This window comes from Podarcis tiliguerta (assembly GCF_965153285.1).
Source record: "Podarcis tiliguerta genome assembly, chromosome: 10".
Classification (NCBI taxonomy): Eukaryota; Metazoa; Chordata; class Lepidosauria; order Squamata; family Lacertidae; genus Podarcis; species Podarcis tiliguerta.
Window position 1 is genome coordinate 34,553,967 of NC_139543.1, and position 21,893 is coordinate 34,575,859.

The window sequence follows — 21,893 nt, forward strand, 5'->3', positions numbered from 1 at the left end:
AGTGGCCCAGTTTGTGAACTACAGAAAGCTAGGGTTAATGATTTACTTCAAATGCACCAATCTCATTCCCTTTGCTCCTCTTCAGTCGCATGCAGGGGGAAAAAGCCATGATTCCTGCCTTAACATTAGGTCTGAACTGAAAATTGTGCTTTGTTTTACTCAAACTGCAATCAGTAAGCCAAGAACAAATCTTGGCTTTAAATCATGGTTTGTTGGGAGTGAAACAAACCACAACCACTGGTTTGGATGTAACACTAAGCCAAGGACCATAGTTTGTTACTCCTGTGTGAGAGTGAGAATGTGGATGCGTAAAGTGGTTGAGATCAGCACATTCATTGCAAACTATGGTTTACTGTGCTGTGAGCAAGGCCTCATATATATGTCTGTTGAAAACCTTCAGTGCTGCCAGGTATATGTTGGCAATTAAGGAAATATCCTATAATAGTGGATTTCTGATTTTAATTTTTTATATAGTTTTTATTGTATGGTTTTATGTATCAAATGAGTAAAAAGACAACATGAAATGCACTTGTTTGAAGTGAAACTTCTTCTGCTTCCCCAGATTGAGATTGCCCCAAACAATTGGAAACGTTTTCATTGAAAGATTAGCAGATTATATTCTGGTGAAAACTACCTTTGGCATTTCCCTAGCTTGGGATGGAAGCTCCGGGATTTACATCAAACTGACTGAAGAACACCAGGGGAAAACATGTGGCTTGTGTGGAAACTATAACAGCAACTCATCGGACGATCTTGTAATACAAAATAGTAAGCAGATAGCCGAGTCAGATAATTTGTGAATGCAACCCTCATGGATCCTAGCCTCTTACAAGTGTAAGGGATATTGTACAGTGGTACCTCTACTTACGTTCACCTCCGGTTACGTATTGTTTGGGATAGGTGCGTGGCAAACCTGGAAGTATTTTTTTGGGTTTTGCCATGCACGCGCATGCGCAGAAGCAGCACCTCCAGACAGTGGCGTAAGCGTGGGGGGTGCAGGGGGGGCCGGCCGCACTGGCCGCAACATCTGGGGGTTAGGGTTAGGGGGTGCAAATCCATGGGTTAGGGGGCGCAAATCCACGGGTTAGGGGGTCAAATTACTTGCCTTGCCCCGGGTGCTGACAACCCACGCTACGCCACTGCCTCCAGATATGAACACCTCGGGATCCGGCCGGAGCTCCGGAATGGATCCCATGTGCAACCGGAGGTACCACTGTATTGTGAACTGTAGTTATCTTTTTTTTTCAAGTTTTGTTGGGGGCAAAATGTCAATAGATTTATATAACGCTTATGCATATTCAAAGTACACAATATCATTCTTTCTTGCTGCAATCCTTACAATAACCTTGGAAGGAAGGTCAGTGGTGTTAGCCTTGTATTACAACATAGGGGGAGAGACTGACTTGCATAAGGTCATCTGGTAAATTTATTGCAGGCATGAGATTCATGCTGGGTGTCTCTCAATTGGGAGCCATTGATGCTTTGCCGAGTGATAACAAGATGCTTTCATATCAGCTCTATGGTGTACCCATAATTCAGAGCAAAGTAGATATGATGACAGAAGCCAACTGAGTTATACTCAGAGTAGTGGCGGCAGTGATGACTACCAACTTGGATGACTTTTAAAGAGAATTAGACAAATTCCTGAAGGATAAGGCTACCTATGGCTACTGGCCATATTGGCTATGTTCTGCCTCCACAATTGGGGGCAGTAAATGCTTCTGAATCCCAGTTACTGTTAACCATGCCCTTGTGCCTGGAACTTGCTTGCAGGTTTCCTACACGCAACCTCATGTGGTTTTTTTTTTTTTTATCATGGCCATCAGTATGCCGTAAATGCCTTGTTGTGTGAGATATGTTACAAAGGTTTAAGGTTTAATGGGCTCAGGTCAAGGGTGCTTCCAGACAAACACATGGTGTCTGGAAATTGCAATCATTTCCATGACTGATAAATGTAGGAAATATTTATATGCATAAATGGACCACTATTTTAATACTATCTACGGCAGGCTTCCTCAAACTCAGCCTTCCAGATGTTTTTGGCCTACAACTCCCATGATGCCTAGCAAGCAGGACAAGTGGTCAGGGATGATGGGAATTATAGTTTCAAAACATCTGGAGGGCCGAGTTTGAGGAAGCCTGATCTACAGTATATGCATTCACACGATGCTAGCCATATGTCATTTACTCTTGTGGGAAATTGTGTTGTTTAATAGGTGACTATAAGGAGGATATTGCTAAATTTGCTAACAGTTGGTCTGTGCAAACTCCAGATGATGCAGCTTGTGTAGCTGTTGCCTCTGATTTTCCTAGTCCATGCTACATTGACACAGAATCTTATGAGGTAAGCTGACTAGATTGCTGTTTTTATAGAGTGGTCTCTAGGATATTTGTTTTTCTGGCCTTTGGCCAGTGAGAGCACTGAATAGCAGAAATCTCATAGAAGAGAAATTTGCCGTTCTTTGATGCTCCTGCAGCATCTTGAAAGTTTCTCAGGAGCTTCTTAGGAGACAGTGTGAGTGGAATGTGGAGGCTTGTTGCATGTACCTTCATGTATGCTTAGGGGCAGGGGAAACTCCAATACCGATTTGTGGAGGGGTCACAAGAGAGAAATCCAGTTGCGTAGTGGAAGTCCTCATGCTAGTGGGATGAGATCACTGGATACAGCCCATGGGCACTGGTAAATAGGTTGGGTCATGAAGCTTAATCTGATTATCAGCAGTTCAGTGACGATCCTTAATTCTTTTTTGATTTTAAATAAATGTGAGGAAGTTAGAAGAGCTGTACTTTCGGTATGCTCTCCTGTGAGTGCATACACGGCATAGACTGGAGTTCATTTTATTGCCAAATTAAACTATGATTTAATTTTCATAGTTACTTAAAGAATGAAGAGTTCCTCAGGGGAATGTTCTCTCTTTCTTTATCACTGGACCTGGGAGATATTTTGCCAATTCAACACACTTGGGAAGGGACAAGCATTAGAAACACAATATAGGACAACAGAGGGGTTATAGCAGAAATTGTACGGGTCTCAGGCAGAGTTAAAAAGTGACCTTGGGATGGGGGGTGGGGAAAGCTCATGCTTATTTTATGAAACATACATGAATTAATAATCAGCTATATTCTTTTTTTGCACAGAACATATACTTCAAGTGCCAAATACTCTTGCAGTTCCCTTTTCTCAGCTGCCACCAAAGCATAGATCCTTACCCCTATATTTCCAGCTGTATGAATGACCTTTGTAGGTAAGCAGAGTAAAAGCTCTCCCCCCCCATTTCTTTTTTGTATTGTCCCCAATTGGGTGGTGTGTTGCGTTCTCACCATTCTTGTTTCTTTGCCTTGTAAGTGATTTTCTCTATTCTTAAGAACCTGGGACAGTTCAAAAGGTCAAAGTCAACTACAATAGAGGTAGGCAAACTTCCTGCCCCACTATCTCCCATTAGTTTAGCCAGGAAATAAGCCAACTTACTTACCTAGAAACTTGTCTGTAGGTCCATTGGAAACCAAGCCAGATACACTTAATTTTCACAGGGACAGTTCTTCACAGTAGACTCTTGCAGAGCTGCAGAGAAACATCTCTGCTGATTTGCTAGGGGACTGCAGAAACTGTAAAAAAAAACCTCCATAAACACAAAACAATGCAGTGTTTAAGTGGTGCCCCATTTTCCCAGCTTGACAAAGGACTTTAGCTTGGGCATTTCTAATGCTCAACTCTTGTTTGAGATGAACACTATCTAGCCCATAAAGCTTGCTTCTATGCCCAGTCCTAGCAAACCTTTTTGACATCTCTTCACCGGTATCATTACTTATTTTTCCTAATGAACATTTGTGAAAACTAAGGATGGTAGAAGTACAGAAAACTTTCAGGTTATTTTATTTTATTTTTTTGCAGGTGGGGGTGGGTTCATTAACCAGGCTTGGGCTATTTGTGAAAGTGAATTCTTGCTCTGTGGCGGACTGCAGGAAGCAGCTTGTAGAATGACAGTTTATCTATGCCAAGGCATGTAGTTGGTGAGATTCATTTAATTGGATTATCTGTGGTAAGGTGAGGACAGTGAGGGTAAGGAAACAGCATAATGGAGTTTGACATGGTGACTTTATAATAAGGGATTTCGAACCACCAGCACGCATACCATGTGATAGATCATTATGTTAAACATAAAACTACTAGAAGCTGGAACATCTGCTGAAAAGTAGATTTCATTTTCATTTCAGTGTCTTTGGCACGGATTCCAACTTCTGTTTTCTGTTTTGTGAACATAATGGACCTGTGTTCACAGAGCAGGGCTTTGCTGCCTATGCACCCCCCATAAGTGTCCTGAAAATGTATTCCTGAGGATTGAGGGACACCCCCCCTTGTGGTATAAGGGGGCTGTAGCAGGAAGGGGTTATTGTTGAAAACTGAATCCTAGCTTGTATTATATCAATTTTCTTATGAAGTTATGATAATCCTACACATATAGTTTAAAGATTACAGATTTAATCAGTAAGAGTTCGTTTTTGTCTTTTCAGAGAGGACGATGATGAAACTTACTGCCGAGCCGTGACGGAGTATGCTCGATCATGTTCACATGCAGGCTACCCAGTGCGAGACTGGAGGGATGATTTTCCAGCATGTAGTAAGTCTGGTGGGTCTAAACCGCAGAGGCTAGGGCTTGCTGATCAGAAGGTCAGCGGTTCGAATCCCTGCAATGGGGTGAGCTCCCGTTGCTCGGTCCCTGCTCCTGCCAACCTAGCAGTTCAAAAGCACATCAAAGCACAAGTAAATAAACAGGTATACCGCTCTGGCGGGAAGGTAAATGGCGTTTCTGTGCACTGCTCGGGTTTGCCAGAAGTGGCTTAGTCATGCTGGCCACATGACCCAGAAGCTGTCTGCAGACAAACGCCGGCTCCCTCAGCCAGTAAAGCGAGATGAGCGCCACAACCCCAGAGTCGTCCATGACTGGACTTAATGGCCAGGGGTACCTTTACCTTTACCTAGTACTTTAATATTAGATCAGCCAAACAATAGCTTCAGTATGTCAATCAGTGTTATATGTATTTGTTGGACCAACCTAATACCACTGAGAAATTTCCACTGCAGCAACCCAATGGTATAGATGGCGTATTGCAGCCATTCAGTGTGGAAACAAGAACGATCCTAAGCAATTGCTTTCATATTTTTGGATTTTGACTACTTGCCCAGGGTAATAGAGATGTTTCAATAGCCGGTCAAAGCAGATGTGTACTCTACATTACATTCATATAAATATTTATGTAAAATATTTGTGTACCACCATTTTTCATACCAAATTTCAGGGTTATTTACATATTCTCTCTCTCTCTCTCTCTCTCTCTCTCTCTCTCTCTCTCTCTCACACACACACACACACACACTCCTGGTTCCTATAAGTGTACATGTCTACAACTCCAGATTCCTCTTACTATGAATGTGCCTATGAAGGTCCTACTTGAAGAAGTTTGGACTTGAAACATATGCTAAATTTAGGATACTAGTAATTAGTTACAGTACCATTAATACACTGTAGAACAATACTTTGTGGTGGTATTCAGTGCTAGTCTCAAGGTAGACCCATTGAAGTTGATGAACACAACTAACATAGGATCATTAATTTGTAGGGTTTATGCAATATGTCTCCTTATGTAAATGCAATGACCAGGATCATAGCAATGTTTTGAACTTCTTGTATTTTAGATGATAAGTGTGAAGATAGTTTTATCCATCGGGATTGTATTAGCTGTTGTCCCCCAACCTGCACTTTTGAGAAGGATTGTCTAGGCAGTAATCTTCATTGCTTAGATGGATGCTACTGTCCTGATGGTAAGTAAGCTACTTTTTCAAGTACTTTATTTGAATGTTAAAACCACTCTGCTCACAACAGAAGTGTGTTTTAATGGGGACATGCCTTTTGACCTGCATGTTCTGAAGTTCCCATTGATTTCTAGGTTGTATGTACAGAAGAACCTGTAGAGTTCTGTGTAAAAATACTCAGAACCCCAGGAAAGCGTATGTGTGTTTCTATTTCATTTCTATACAGTGGTACCCCAGGAAAGCGTATGTGTGTTTCTATTTCATTTCTATACAGTGGTACGCTTCAGGTTACAGACTCCACTAACCCAGAAATAGTATCTCGGGTTAAGAACTTTGCTTCAGAATGAGAACAGAAATCGTGCTCCAGCGGCCCAGCAGCAGCAGGAGGAGGCCCCATTAGCTAAAGTGGTGCTTCAGGTTAAGAACAGTTTCAGGTTAAGAACGGACCTCCAGAACGAATTAAGTACTTAACCTGAGGTTCCACTGAATATCTTTTTTCCTTCCCAACTCTTGCTATATACTGTTTTGCGTATTGTTTTAAAAAGGTACTGAATACTTTACAACTCTGGGTCAGTATGAAGGCTCACTAAACATGTGAATGGCAGATATAGATATACAAGTAAATAATGCTCTTTGAGAGTTGTCAGTATTAGTCACAGCAGTATTTGTTGTCTCTTATTAGGATGGTTTTGTTGTCTGTACAGAAGTTCCCAATTTTAGCCCATAGTCTAGTCTAGACATGTACATACACGCTGTGACTTGGTGCAGATGTATCATGGCAGTCTCTTAATCCTGGTTAATTGATAGGGAATAAACTGACAGGTTGTGGACTTCTTTCTCTATTTACTACCATTATTACTTATCATCACCATCATCATGTTATTTGTATGCCGCCTTTCCATAGTTACATAGTCACAAGCATAACCAAAGTAGTCATAAACAATAAAACCAAAAAGCATATAACCAAATTGAACTATTTCCACATAAAGCATAAAATCTAAAAATAGGGATACAAAAAATTAATATCAACAACAGCAACAAAATCCCATAAACCATACTCTCAGTGTTCATGCTGTCATCAGCCTCAACAGCGGTTAAGGATTAAATGGTACTGCTGATATAATCCTTAACCACATTTGAGTATTAATGCTCTGTTGCATCCTAACCATGGTTGAGAAAACATGGATTTAAACTATCCAGTCCAGAGAAGGCCTTATCAACATCCCTCCCTAAACTTCACCTGATGAACATCTTTGCTACATAGTGAATGACAGGAGATTTCATCTATAATAGTGATAACATAAATTGTATTTTTTTATAACCTTAGGTCTCATAATGGACAATGGAACTTGTATTTCCCTCTCTGATTGCCCATGTGTTTATCATGGGACAGCATTTCCTGTTGGCTCAAAAATTGAGCAAGAATGTAGTAACTGGTATGTAGACATTACTTCTATTATCTCTGTCTTGTGTCTGAATACCTTTAATTACCTTACTTTAAAGCATTTGCTTTGTTGCGCTATTATTGTGGGAGTTTTTATAGTTGCATTTATATAGTAAATATCAAAAGGGTTACAATATTTTCTCCCAGCATTTTATTTTGTTAACACATTGTCTACTTTGTTTTAGTATTTGTATTGGTGGAATTTGGAACTGCACTGAACATGATTGCCCAGGTAATTTATTTTTTCTTTGGTTTGGTAAGATAATTTTTTGTTTACTTTGTATTAATATATTTAAATGTTGGTATCTTAATAAGTAAAAATACTAAAAGTGACACTTCAGTTGAAATCTAACTAATACAAAATATATTGTAAACCTCGCTAACCACTAACAGTGAAATCTTATACATGTACTCAGAACTCAGTTCCATCAAATTCAGTGGGCGATATCTAACTAAATATTTAACTGTTCTTGCCTTAAGCTGAATGTTCAATCGTTGGTGATTCCCATTTCACAACTTTTGATGGTCGCCATTATACCTTCCTTGGGATTTGTCAGTACATTCTGGTGAAGGGCATCGGGAAAGACAAATTCACAATTACTGTACAGAAAACTCCATGCGGTCAGGTACGGTCATGCTTAAAATAAAATTCTATGCTGATATATAAATACCTACACCATTGGAGCCAATTAATTAATTAAGAGGATTAGCAATAATAAATCATTCTTTTTTCTTAATATTGAGTGTCCACCTGATCATAACCTGGATTCCATTTCAGTTGTAAGTATTGCCTTTTTGTAAAGCCAATTGCGCCTTTTACTGAGATTAAGTCTACAGAGCTTTTCATTCACGCATGATTACACAAGCATCTACATATTTGGTTACAGTCTGAGCAGGTGTCTTAGGCAGATAAATGCTCTTGGTGACAGGTTTGAACAGGTTTGATATACTGCCAGCCAGATAAGAGGCATTTTGAAACTGACTGAGATATTTATTTGATATTTTATAAGCTGTCTCATTTTTTTTGGGGGGGGGGGGGAAACAATAAATCTGAGAGCTCACAGAATATTAAAATATTAACGATAGGGCATTTCAACTGCTGGCTAGTTAAATCCAGAATGCTGCAACATCAATCTCTTCCTCTTATGTATGAAACCATTCTTTGAGTTTAATATGTGTAGCTCAAGGTTAGCGAACATGACATCGCCCAGATGTTGTGGGCGAATAACTCCCATCAGCCCCAACCAGTATGGCCAATGGTCAATGATGGGAGTTGTAGTACAACGAAACTCTAGAGAGTGCTGCTGCATTCCATGAATATAATTAATTCATTTATTATCTCTAAAGTTATTTTTTTAATGGTATATTGCATCTCTTTCCTCTAGGTCTGATGTAGTGGATAGAATGTTAGAATGGGGAGACCAGGGTCCCGCTCAGCCATGTAGCTCACTGGTGACCTTGGGTCGGTCACTACCTCTCAGTTTAAGTTACTTTCAGGGTTGTTGGGAGGATTAAATGGGCAGGGGGGAGGGAAAAGAACATTGCCCTCTTCCTTGGAGGACGGCCTAATAAAAATGGAATGGAATGGAATGAATGGAATGCAATTTAGGAAATACTTGTCTATATTTTTCCTTTCCTTGTGCTCCCCGTTGCCCTGCCTTCTTGGGCCCATTCAGAATCTTGATCATGTCTGCATTCAGTCTATAACACTAGTTCTTGAAGATGACTTGAACAAGCAAGTGACTCTGAACCGAGGTGGTGAAGTTCAGTATAGCTCTTCCAATCAGGGTTTGAACCTAAATGGTAAGACATTTATTACAACACCCTTCTATTAAGGTTCTTATTGTTCCTTTTCTAGACAGTCTGTTTCAATGAAAATATACAAATTTTTACATTAATGTCTCTCTCTGTGTGTTTTCTCATGCCTGGCACAGAAGATGAGTTAAATAATTGTGTGTTTTTTTTATTTTTTAAATGAACTGTTATCAGTTGATATGAATCAGGGTTTCCAGCTCCAGAAAACTCTTTTACAGTTTGGGAACTGAGGAATCGTCCAAATTAAATAACTGAAGGCACTGATATACAGGACTTCATTCATCATGTGACTTGAATTAGCTAGTTGGCCCACATCTCTGGAATTCTATATGTGAAAGCAAAAACGCATGAAACGAAGCAAGTTTTATAGCCCTAAGCCTGATCTTGTTACAGTTAATTGATATATTATGCTTTCGGCCTTGAATGATTAGCATACACATTTCACTCATCATGTGAACCGAATTAGGTAGTTGGCCGACATCCCTCAGGTTCTGTATGTGAAACAGAATACATACGAAACGAAGCACGTTTTATAGGCTTCTCTTGTCACGGTTAATTGATATCTCATGCTTTGGGCACCTTGTCAGGAGGCTCCTCTCTGGAAGTATTTTAAACTTCTTTCACTCTTGTATATGGTATATACAAAATAGCTGCAAGGGACTATTCTATCTAAAGTGTCTGTCACTTGAGGCTGAATAAACCACAAGGCCCTCCTGGATAACTTGTCACCCAATCCCTCTCAATTTCCCACCTTGAGAAGGCTCCAAAGAGGTTTGGAGAAGGTCGTCATCTTTTCAGTTCTTTTTGTTTGCTTGTTTGCTTTTAGTTAAATGGAATAATAGTGGCAGAGTTCTCTATATAAAAAATGCTCTTTTTTAAAAAAAATAATCATTTTTTAAAGAGTTGACATTATGAAGATGGAATTACAGTTTCTTCCATATAGGTTAAAAATAACATCTCTCTGTTTTGATACTATATTAGCTTGTGTTATCAAAAGAATGCAGTCTCGTACTTCTGGACAATGATTTAACGTTGTTTGGGGAATTACCCCACCTTCTGTTACGTGTAGGGTATGCTGAGGTGCAGAATCTGTCTTCATTGTTTGTGCAGCTGAAAACTAAATTTGGTTTAAGAATTCAGTTTGCTAAAGATGGCAAGAGAGTGTATATTCAACTCAGTGCTGCTTGGAAAAGGAGAACTTTGGGTCTATGTGGAACATATAATGGAAACTTGAGAGATGATTTTCTGTAAGTTTGATTTCTACTGTTACTTCATTATTCATTTAGTTAGCCCATAAGCAAAACTCAACCCATATGTAAAACCTGAGTAATGATGTGTATTAAATCCAGATATACAAAATATTAACCAACATATAGAATAGATAGCACTACACTTTATTAGATAAAGCTTAGCTGTTCAGTCAAGCCAAATGATCAGTCACTAGAGCTTTTCTGGATATTGTTTATCCTTGGCTAATCTACTGAATTATGTAACTGTATAAAAGCAACCCAACATGATTCTGTATACTCTTGTTGTAAGTTCTTGCCACGTGGTGACCTGCAAGCATCAAGGAAATGCTCTCAGGTGATCCTGAAAGTTCAGCAGAGCAAAAGGCAAGATGTATAAGCCTATTTAAGTAGCTCTCAAATACAGTGGTACCTCGGGTTACATACACTTCAGGTTACATAAGCTTCAGGTTACAGATTCCACTAACCCAGAAATAGTACCTCGGGTTAAGAACTTTGCTTCAGGATGAGAACAGAAATCGTGCGGCGGTGGCGCAGCGGCAGCAGTAGCCCCCATTAGCTAAAGTGGTGCTTCAGGTTAAGAACAGTTTCAGGTTAAGAACGGACCCCCGGAACGAATTAAGTACGGTACCTAACAAGAGGTACCACTGTAGTTTAAAAGGCAAACCTAGCAGCTTGAACTGTTCTCAGAAGACTACAGGTGGTCAATGGTAAAATGTTACTTTAGTGAGGAAAAAAGAGCCCCAAATTAAGTTTTCAGACATGTGAGCATCTTCTATGCTCACACTCTTCCACTTGTGCATGCCTCCCATCATTCCTGCCCTGCAGACATGCTGGCTAGAGCTGATGGGAATTGGAGTTCCACATCTGGAGGGAGCCCATTTGCCTACCCTAGGTGATGTCAGGGCAAATAGTTTATTCCCAGTGACAGGCATTTTCTCTTGGCTTGTCTGGTTCTTCTGCCTAATCACTCTCATTTTCGTCCTCAGATCTCCAGCAGGAATGATCGAAGGGACCCCGCAGCTCCATGCCAATGCATGGAAGGTTTCATCAGCATGCCATGTGCCCGTCAACATCCCCGTGGTTGATCCTTGTAACATTAACCAACAAAATGGTGCACTTTTACTTGGGGGTTTTGATGTAGATTTAGCACAATAGCGTTCTTAGATCCCAGTTCTTTTCCTGTGTCTGAACTTTATTGTCTCCTACAGATGATTTTGGGCTGTTTCTTTAATCTGCCATTTAGATTCAGAACAATCTTTCTGGTTAAAAGCAAGTCTTTCTCCCGTTTGTTTAAACCCCATTGATTTCAATGGCTAGCATATACACCTAGCTTCCTGGGATGGTGCTCATTAAGGTCAGTAGGATGAGGACTGTGCATGTATATTTGCATGCATTATGTTTTGGCTAGCCCATAGTTTTGGTGTAGTGTTATCAATCTTGGCTACTTACTTTACACTGAGTGCTTTAAATAGTATGAGTACTGCTATAAGCCAAATGTTGCTTTCCCTTAGTTGGGTATGCATCCCAGTGTGATCTCCTCAATCAAGAACTCTTTGCTCCATGTCATGTCTACATCAGCCCAGGATTATATTACCAGCGGTGCCGCTTTGATGCTTGCAAATGTGGGAGCAGCTGTTTGTGCAGTGCTCTTGCACACTACACTTACCTATGCAGCAAGCACGGAGTTACTGTCGACTTCAGATCTCATGTCTCATACTGCGGTGAGTCACTGAACTGTGAATTATTATTATTTTTAAAATTGAAGCATTGCTAGGATACATGCATTCTTCAAAACAAAAAAAGCACAAAACCCCCCCAAACCCTCAGACTGCTTGTTTCCAAATCTGCCTGGATTAGTAACCCCATACTGAACATTAAGCAGATCTGGCCTGTTCTTTAATGTCTGAATTCCTCTGCTCCTTGATTAAGCCGGTAAGATGGAACAGGTACTAGCCTGGTCCTGGGGGGTCACTGAGAATTTACCAGCCTTTCTCGGTTTGCTAAGAACCAAGTGATTTAACGCATCACAAAACCAGCCAGATGCATATATATGTTTAGAAGGGGGAAAAAATACATGCAAGTTTGAAATGCTCTTCTACAATCTTCACCTGAAATTTAGAATCTTACTATTGGCCGATTAACCCTGACCATAATATATAGCTGGAAATAAATATACAGCATTGGCGACAGATGACAACTGCAGTGTTTGGGCCAGTTAAGGTAGGGGGAGGTAGTCATTGATGTATTAGGGTCCTGAGCCACATAAGGCTTTATAGGTCAAACCCAGCACTTTGAATTGAGCCCAGAAACTAATTGGTAGGCAGGGCTGTCAGGCAAGGATTGGTGTTGTGTGCTCAGACCATCTTGTCCTGGTGAGCAACTTGGTTGCTAAATTCTGCACTAGCTGCAGTTTCCAAACTGTCTTCAAATGCAGGTTACCAGAGCAAGTAACCTGGCCAAGGCACAGTCTGACACCCTCCTTTGGTAATCCTCACAGAACTCTAGCCATTAATTTGATTTTGAATTGATTTTAAAATGAATTGATTTTAGAATGCTGTGTTACCTTTATTGTTGTTAGTCGCTCTGAGCCTGGCTTCAGCTGGGGAAGGCAGGATATAAATAATAATAATAATAATAATAATAATAATAATAATAATAATAATAATAATTTTTAAAGCATAGACAATAGATGTAAGGCTGCTCCTGTCCAGATAGAGGTGTAGCCACCAGATGAAGGCAGTCTACACCACTGAGGCCTCCTGAAGCTCAAATGACAGTGATGGCCCCAGAAGTACTCCAAGCTATGTACCTGCTCCTTCAGAGGGAATGTACCCTCATCTAGAACAGGCCTCATCCCATCCATCCAGTCTAGAGAACAACCCACTAACAGCACCTCTTGTGTGAATTAAGCTTCAGGTTATTGGTTCTCATCCAGTGCAGTACTGAGACAATACATCAATCTAGCATCAGTCCACTGCCACACCTGCAGGTTTAAAGGAGTATTTGAGCAGTATGTCATTAGCACATTGCTGACAAACATACTCCAAAATTCTGGATAACCACATTCAATGGTTTCATGTAGATCAGGCATAGGCAAACTTGGCCCTCCAGTTGTTTTGGGACCACAACTCCCATCATCCCTAGCTAACTGGACCAGTGGTCAGGGATGATGGGAGTTGTAGTCCCAAAACACCTGGAGGGTCGAGTTTGCCTATGCCTTGTGTAGATGTTAAACAATATGAGGAATAAAATCAAACCTTGCAGAACCCCCAACTGAAGGTTCCACTCGCCAGGCACCACCTTCTGAATACAAGCATCCAAGTAGGACTGGAATCACCACAGAGCAGTGCCAACTGAGACAGCCACTCCATATTAATGTTTAGAGGAATTAAAAAACAGTCTTGTTCACCTAGGCAGTTGAGAACAGAAATACATTATCAGCAGCTTTGACATTATTAGTTTTGTGGATATTCATTTGGTGTTTGTGTGTTTAAGGTTTAAATTTTATTGCTTTTATTGTTTTGTTTCTGTTTTTTGGAAGTAAGGGTCAGCTAAAAAACTAATAAATAATGCTAAAGAGAAAGTGGGGTTTGTTAAAGTGTAGCAGTGCATCTTGATGTCTGGGCCTGACATTCTGACATTCGAACAATACATTGTTTATCTGTAGCATTATTGTGCAGAAGTGGTATGCTGTACCACCAGTGCTCCTCTTTCTGTGAGCATTCCTGTTCCTCCCTCTCATTTTTGGATGCTTGCGATCATGATTGTGCTGAAGGATGTAATTGCCCTGATGGAAAATACTTTGAAGAATCTATCAACTTTTGTGTGCCAATGTAAGCCATTTTAAATTTATTTAATTGCATTTTAAAAAGAAGCAAACACATCCTAGTTCTAGCTTTCAGAATATTTTTCCTAATTATTGTGCAAATTGTAGACTTGAAATGGACGGACTTCCTCATCTTCTTATTATAGATTGACTGATGTAATGTGGATGACAGGCAAATCCCATCTCTGCAACTAATAGCAACTGTAACCTGGAAGAATATTGCTTCCTCAAATTCCTTGCTCAGCCAGGTTCTGAGCATGAACAAAACTTATCCCTTAATACTATTCTGTATGCTATTCTGTATTCTGGTTCTGAACACACCATACATTTAAAGCATATTCTCCACCAGCGAATAATCTTGAGCTTTATCTGAAATTTATCCCCTTTAGAGCTACAGTTCCCAGGATTCTTAAGTGGAGTGGGGGACTAGAATGTGCTTTAAATGAATGGCGTGTACACACACAGAAGGTTCAAGGTATTTTGGCAGAAAACCAAAGCACCTTTCTCTCAGCTTGGTAAAAGTATAATCAAATGAGCGACAGGTTGCTACCTTTTCATGGAAATCTTTCCCCTGAGACGGGACATTTCATGTTGTCTAATCACAGGGTCTGTCATGTCTGCTCTAAAGACACATTCCTATAGTTGAACTAGTTCTTGGTTTAACAACATTTCATTGGCTGTTAGTTTCCCAATCATGCATGCAAGTAACATTTGACTGAACCACCAATCAGTAGTTGTATTAATGCCAATAATATCCTTGAGAACAGAAAGAAAACCTCCTTTCTCTAGAATTTAAGGATACACACACACAAAATCAAATATTTATAGTTCTAGTATAATCTGAAGGAAAATTTGTACTGTTGATATTAATGAGCAAGTCAGTGATGACTTCAAAGGATATTCCTATTGTAATAATTAGGATATGATGTATGAATTATACATCACCTTCTGTTCTGTAATACTATATTATAACTGAATTCATAAGCTTTCTTTTATTAGGGTTAGTTGCCGATGCCACTATAAAGGCAGAAGTTTTCAGCCTGGGGAAATTCTACCCACACCATCAGGCTCATGGTAAGAACCAACTCTAAGAGGTTTTTTTTTATATATATATAAATAATTCATTCAAATTTACAGAGGGGGTTGATTTGCAAGCTGACACTTGTACATATTGTTTTGGATGTGCAGTTCTCAGTGCATGACCAGTTGTTTCTGGAGCTGCTTTGCTTATATTTAAATTTTAATAGCCTTTTCCCAAATTAGTCTTGCATGCTCCTCGCCGAGTTTTCATAACTTTCTATTTAGTAAACCTGTGATATATTAAGGAACAATACATACTATTCTATAAACTCTGAACTGCTTTACTTGTTTGATGCATTGAGGACCAATTCACATGACCTCTTCTATGTATGATGGCTGTCACTATATGGAGGTGATTGTATGAAGTGCAGAAGTAGGAATTTAGCTTATGTTTCTTGTGGAAGTGTAGACTTCATGCTCTACCCAGTTTGTGTACATGCCAATTTGCTCTTGTGAGACTGCAGTATGAACACAATTAGCAGTGGGGGTTTGGAGAAATTCTTCCAGATCTTGGAGATCATTGTCTTAAGGGAGAGGATAGGCTGATCAGACTAAGGCTGCATTCACATTGAAGTTTATTCCATTTTTCAACTATAATGGAATACAGTGCAGGTTTAGCGCTCATTATTTAATACTTTGCAAATGGATTTTTCTGGATGCAAATAACATGGAAAAGAGCACTCAGCTTGCACTGTTGTCGTTGTTTAGTCATTTAGCTGTGTCCGACTCTTCGTGACCCCATGGACCAAAGCACGCCAGGCACTCCTGTCTTCCACTGCCTCCCGCAGTTTGGTCAAACTCATGTTTGTAGCTTCGAGAACACTGTCCAACCATCTCGTCCTCTGTTGTCCCCTTCTCCTTGTGCCCTCAATCTTTCCCAGCATCAGGGTCTTTTCCAGGGAGTCTTCTCTTCCCATGAGGTGGCCAAAGTATTGGAGCCTCAGCTTCAGGATCTGTCCTTCCAGTGAGCACTCAGGGCTGATTTCCTTAAGAATGGATGCGTTTGATCTTCTTGCAGTCCATGGGACTCTCAAGAGTCTCCTCCAGCACCATAATTCAAAAGCATCAATTCTTCGGCGATCAGCCTTTTTTATGGTCCAGCTCTTATTCCACTGTAATTCCAGAAGCAGATTTTACGTCATGTGAAAGCTCAACTATAATGCAGAACTTAACAGTTAAGGGGGAAAGTCATGAAAATGATATAAACTGCTGTGTGAATGCAGCCTTGCATGCTTATATTATAAGAAGCAATAAGTACAAGTTGATCATCCATCTAACCCATCTATGTTATCCTCAGCTGCCAGACATTTTTGATGTTTAGAATGTCATACTTATTGCATCTGTAAGTTATACCACATTTAGTTGCATTATATGACTAACAATGTTATTCTGCTATATAAAACTGTATTTTTGTATTAAATTATTATGATGTGTTTTTTATGTGCACTGACTAGCCAGTGTCTAAATGGAACAATGAGATGCACAGAAGCTGCTGAAGTTCCTGCAGGTAACAAAATTCCCTTAGTTTCTTGAGCAGAAGAGTTCTCAAATGCTTTTTGGTCACTTTTTCTGCTGTAGATGCATGGACTGCATGTTCTAAGGGAGTTTAATAATCTGCGTCTGGTCTGAATCCCTGCTCACCTGAAAGTGTTCTGTATAGCCAATCTTTTTCATCCCCATTTTGTCCTAGATCAGGCTTCCTCAACCTCGGCCCTCCAGATGTTTCGAGACTACAATTCCCAACATCCCTGACCACTGGTCCTGCTAGCTAGGGATCATGGGAGTTGTAGGCCAAAAAACATCTGGAGGGCCGAGGTTGAGGAAGCCTGTCCTATATCAAAGAACATCAATAAAATTCAGAGTTTCGGACCAGGAAAAAGGGGGCCGGAATCAACTAACCTGGTGTGCTAGAGGAAGCCAACACAAATACTTGCTTCCCCCATTTGCTCCCCACATGCATTCCCTGAAGCTCCCCCAAATCTACTCTGGAAGGTTGGGGCAACCCCCCAGCACAGGGTGTGGACGAGAAGAGGGAAGATTGTTCCATCTGGCAAGCAGAAATGCTTGCACTGACAGAACACTCACGTTAACATGTTGCTGAATTCTACCCTGTGTTTTCAAAGGAGCAAGTTGTTGGATATCTGAATAGAATCACTTGAAATATTAGCTTTTGACCAGCACTTTTGAAGTTTTGGCCAGTTGGGTTTTGCTGCAAAGTTAAGCTTAATCCAGTGAGGGTAGATTTGCACAGTTATGTTCAGTGAGAACAAGTACAACATAAGTTAATTACTTTGGTACTCTCTGTATGGATGTAACATTTCTGAAAACTCTTAACACTTGTAAGAATTAATTGCAAGTGGTTGTCATGGAAATATAAAAAACATTTTACTAACTTCATCAAATAAAAAGCAAAGTATAATTCATATTACTCCAACGTTTAAACCTACTATAACAATATTGTAAGGTTTCACATAACCCAACTTGGCTGAGAGAGATCCATCAACAATTTAACATGTTTTTAAGAAACTGATACTGCAACATTCACATGAAAAACATAGTTTGACACATAAGAGAGTTTTTGATCAGCACTTGAAATGAGCGCTGCTTTAAAGCTTAAGATATCAAGTGTCTGTATTCATGACTGATTTGCAAAATTCTGGCAATCCCGAATGCTTTCAGATTGTATCCATTCGGAAAATGTGTGCCAAAACGACCAAAGAATTTTAACCACTTGAAGGGTAAAGAAAGTGTTACATTTGTATATGCTGTTGATGAATTGTGTTGAAAGATTAGGGCACGAACCGGCAAAAATTAAGTACTTTAAAGTGTATTTGATTTCAAGGGAGAGTTAAGCATATGCTGATCTCATGTAGTTTGCATTTTGAATTTGAAGCTCCCATGTGCCCTGAAGAAAAGATCTACTATGACTGCCGGTCTCACGTGCCTGGCTTGCCATCTGCTGGAGTAAACTGTGAGCTTTCCTGTGCAAACCTTGCCATGAACTTCACCTGTGCACCATCTCCACCATGTGTGAGTGGTTGCATTTGTCCCCCTGGGTAAGTGCTTCTGAGATCCAGAGTACTGGAGAAGGAAATTGTACCTATGGATTTGATTTTTCCTTCTTTGGCTAATACTGTTGCACGTTTCTTAACTTCTCAATTGGTAAGAAGTTTCAAGGACTAGAGCATATAGGTTTTGGTTTCCTTTAGATCAGAGAGTACTGGAACTTTATTTATTTATTTGCACACTACCCAATTATCAATGTCTTCTGGATAGTTAAAAACCATATAAAAGACAATCAAGGAGAGACAGATCAAAACCAACCATACAGTACAAATCATGGTGCCACTGCCAAAAATGCCCCTTCTCTGCTTAGCAGCCTGCATCTGAGGATCTTTGGGTCCAAGTAGGTAATTGTTGGAGAAGGTCGTAACCTGGCCTGAAGCCACCCAGTGCATTAATGGTTAAAGCAAGCACTTTGTATCGGACCCTAGTAAATACTGGTAAAATATTGATCTGATCTGGTCAGAATGAGCACTCCCATCTTGCTTTAATTTGGAACAGCTGAAGTTTCCAGGCAATTCTCGAAAGCATTCCCACATATAGCACATTACAGTAATCCAAGCAGGTGATAACAAAAGCATGGCTAATGGCAGCAACGCTATCTCTGTCCAGATCAGGGCACAGTTGGTATATCAGCTTACTCTGATAAAAGGCACTCTGCACCATTGAGGCCGCTTGTGCCTCCAGCGACAATGACGAATCTAGGGCATCCCAAACTGAAAGACTGCTCCGTTATGGGGAGTGTAAGTAGAAAACCACTCAACTGGGCAGACGAAGCACCTACTAACAGCTCTTCCATCTATCTGGATTGCATTTCAGTGTATTGGCCCTCATCCAGTTCGTTACTGCACTTAGGCACTGATTCAGAACATCTGCTGCCTTCCCAGGAGCAGGTGAAAAGGAGACACACATCTGGGCATTTGCATAAAGTTGACACCTCTGGCCCATTTAATTTTCCAGTGCTGTTGTGCTCCTGTTTGAGAGAGAGCACTTTGCCACTGGGAAAATTTTTTCTCTCTCTTTAGCTGCAGAAAGGATTCACTACCATCAGTATTTTGAAATACAGTGGTACCTCAGGTTAAGTACTTAATTCGTTCTGAAGGTCTGTACTTAACCTGAAACTGTTCTTAACCTGAAGCACCACTTTAGCTAATGGGGCCTCCTGCTGCCACCACGCCGCCGGAGCATGATTTCTGTTCTCATCCTGAAGCAAAGTGCTTAACCTGAAGCACTATTTCTGGGTTAGCAGAGTCTGTAACCTGAAGCATATGTAACCCGAGGTACCACTGTACAGCTTTCCTTCCAACTTCCAAGCTTTTAGTGATTGACTTAAATGCTGTGTGGTATGTGATTGTGCAAGGATAAAGGGTGCTTATTGGGTAATGATAATAATAATCAGCAGTGATGATTGATACAAATGAATTATTTCTTGATTGATTAAATTTATATAACACCTTTTACCTGAAGATCACAGGTTGATTTAGAGCATAAAGAGGAATTTAAAAAGATGAGAGACCCAGTCACATATTTCTGGTGTCTCATTTAGTTTGACCCTCATCTGTATCTATGGCAATAAGGTGGGTGTTGAGCATATACACACTTAGAAGCATCAGAGAATGCATCTGTCTTTTGTAATAATGCAGTAGACATAAATTAGATTATTTGGGAAATGGAATGACTCCCATCTCTAACACCAGCACAGCCCTCATACTCCCAGAAAAAGCAGACAGTGAAGAAAAAAGCATGCAGGTGCAAACTCTCAGCTGCCAGCAGCAGTACGAATCTGTAGTTATTATAATATGTGTGAAAACTGTGATGGAAGTGAGCTGAAATATATATGGTGGCACAAGGCCCTGTGCATGTTTGCTGAGAAGGAATCCCCATTTACTACTTAAGTAAGTGTGCAAAGTCCATGAATGTCCATGTAGTCTTGCTTGGTAAATTGTATAGACCAGTTATTAAATATCACAACTGGTAAGTTATAGCAAATGCTGAAATGACCGGCAGACTAAGTTTACCATAGTATTGAATGGCATACTATTCAAACAATCACTATCTGGTATGGAACTGACCTCTTCTGACTCATGTGAAAGCATCATTGTGACTGCATATAGGTAGATTTCTCTTTTGAATTCGTGGTTTTGTTTCTTTGAAGGATGGCAGAGCATAAAGGAAAATGCTACGTGCCTGACAGTTGCCCATGTACCTGGAAAGATTGGGAATATTTGTCAGGTGAAGTGATAGCTACCCCTTGTTACAGATGGTAAGCAGTTTTTATTTCACTTCGGTTTTTAATGTTATAATTATTTTTAGTGTTACAGATAAGTTTATCTGACCATAGATGTGCTCCCTAATTCCTGTATGTTTAAAAAGAACTTTTAATATTATTTTTTAAAATAAATGCAGTTGAAAGATCATATAGTATTTCAATAAATAGAGAAGATGGGGAGTGCTTGTTCTCTTCATACTAAGCTATAATATAGCAAACACAGCAACTGCATATTCTACAGTGCCGTTAAGGGCACACATTTCCATTTATGCTGCTGACACAGACTTGTTACTGAGCTATGAAAATGTGCCATGTTTTCATGTGCTGATTTGCAGAAGAAGCCTGCGGAACAAATTTCATTTTCTTTGGAGCAGAGACTTGTCCTTTTGTGGCCCCATGTAAATGATACAAGAAGCTATACATTCTCTGCTATAAATTCTCTCTAATGTTTTTTGTTCCATGACAAGAGTGCCACACTTTCATCTTCCACTCGTAAAAGCTCTCCAATCAGAACGTCTTCATTTTTCCTCCTCCACAGTATTTGTCGACGTGGGATATTTAATTGCACATATTATCCTTGTCCTGCTGTTTGCACAGTCTATGGGGACCGGCATTATTACACCTTTGATGGACTAGAGTATGATTATGTCAGTGACTGCCAAGCTTATTTGGTAAAGGTAAGGAGGCATTTGGTAAATGCTGAAGATACACCCCTTTCCCCTGGCTTTTAACATCTGAGATGTATATTTCGAAAACCCACCTTATTTCTGTGATAGTAAGTTGTTTTTAACATTGTGTTTTAATTGTTGTAACCCACCCTGGGACCTTAGGCTGAAGGATAAGTAATTAATAATCATAATATAATACAGGGTCTGTTCAATTACAAAATTTAGAGATATAGTATGTGCAGCAATATATTCATATAGCCTAGAAATATCTTATGCCTTCGGCTAAGCCTATACATAAAATATAAACTAGTTTAGAATTGGTTTGTTAGCACTTCTGGGAATTCCAGCTCCAGATTACTACATTAGAATTCTCCAACAGAGATCCTTAACACCCTCACACACTCATAATTCCTAAAGATCCATGGCTAGATGCCCTAGCAATTTAGCAGACACAGATTTGTAGAGACATGACCCTTATGTGTGTCTCTTTTGCTGAGATGTCAACATGAATGCTGAGAAAACATTTTAAAAAATGTTTTCCCATCTTTTACTAGGCATATGGGTTCACTGCATTTTGGCAATTCCCTTGTCCTGTGCCACAAGTGTTTCATATTAAGCCACTTATTCTACCTGGGACATTAGGAGTTCTAAAGTTCAGGAGAGAAG

General features: G+C 40.0%; 1 protein-coding gene across 1 annotated transcript in view; it reads left to right on the forward strand.

The window, feature by feature from the left end:
• The window catches only part of OTOGL (otogelin like), an 83,131-nt gene that overhangs the window by 10,684 nt on the left and 50,554 nt on the right, over positions 1–21,893 (forward strand). The window contains exons 8-25 of the mRNA XM_083401215.1: positions 563–768; positions 2,217–2,344; positions 3,139–3,245; positions 4,513–4,619; positions 5,696–5,821; positions 7,140–7,248; positions 7,442–7,488; positions 7,737–7,882; positions 8,933–9,059; positions 10,141–10,318; positions 11,308–11,432; positions 11,833–12,042; positions 13,989–14,154; positions 15,147–15,221; positions 16,682–16,734; positions 18,121–18,283; positions 20,446–20,553; positions 21,098–21,236. Of these exons, the coding sequence (XP_083257341.1) occupies positions 563–768; positions 2,217–2,344; positions 3,139–3,245; positions 4,513–4,619; positions 5,696–5,821; positions 7,140–7,248; positions 7,442–7,488; positions 7,737–7,882; positions 8,933–9,059; positions 10,141–10,318; positions 11,308–11,432; positions 11,833–12,042; positions 13,989–14,154; positions 15,147–15,221; positions 16,682–16,734; positions 18,121–18,283; positions 20,446–20,553; positions 21,098–21,236 (2,320 nt within the window). The remainder of the gene's footprint in view (positions 1–562; positions 769–2,216; positions 2,345–3,138; positions 3,246–4,512; positions 4,620–5,695; positions 5,822–7,139; positions 7,249–7,441; positions 7,489–7,736; positions 7,883–8,932; positions 9,060–10,140; positions 10,319–11,307; positions 11,433–11,832; positions 12,043–13,988; positions 14,155–15,146; positions 15,222–16,681; positions 16,735–18,120; positions 18,284–20,445; positions 20,554–21,097; positions 21,237–21,893) is intronic.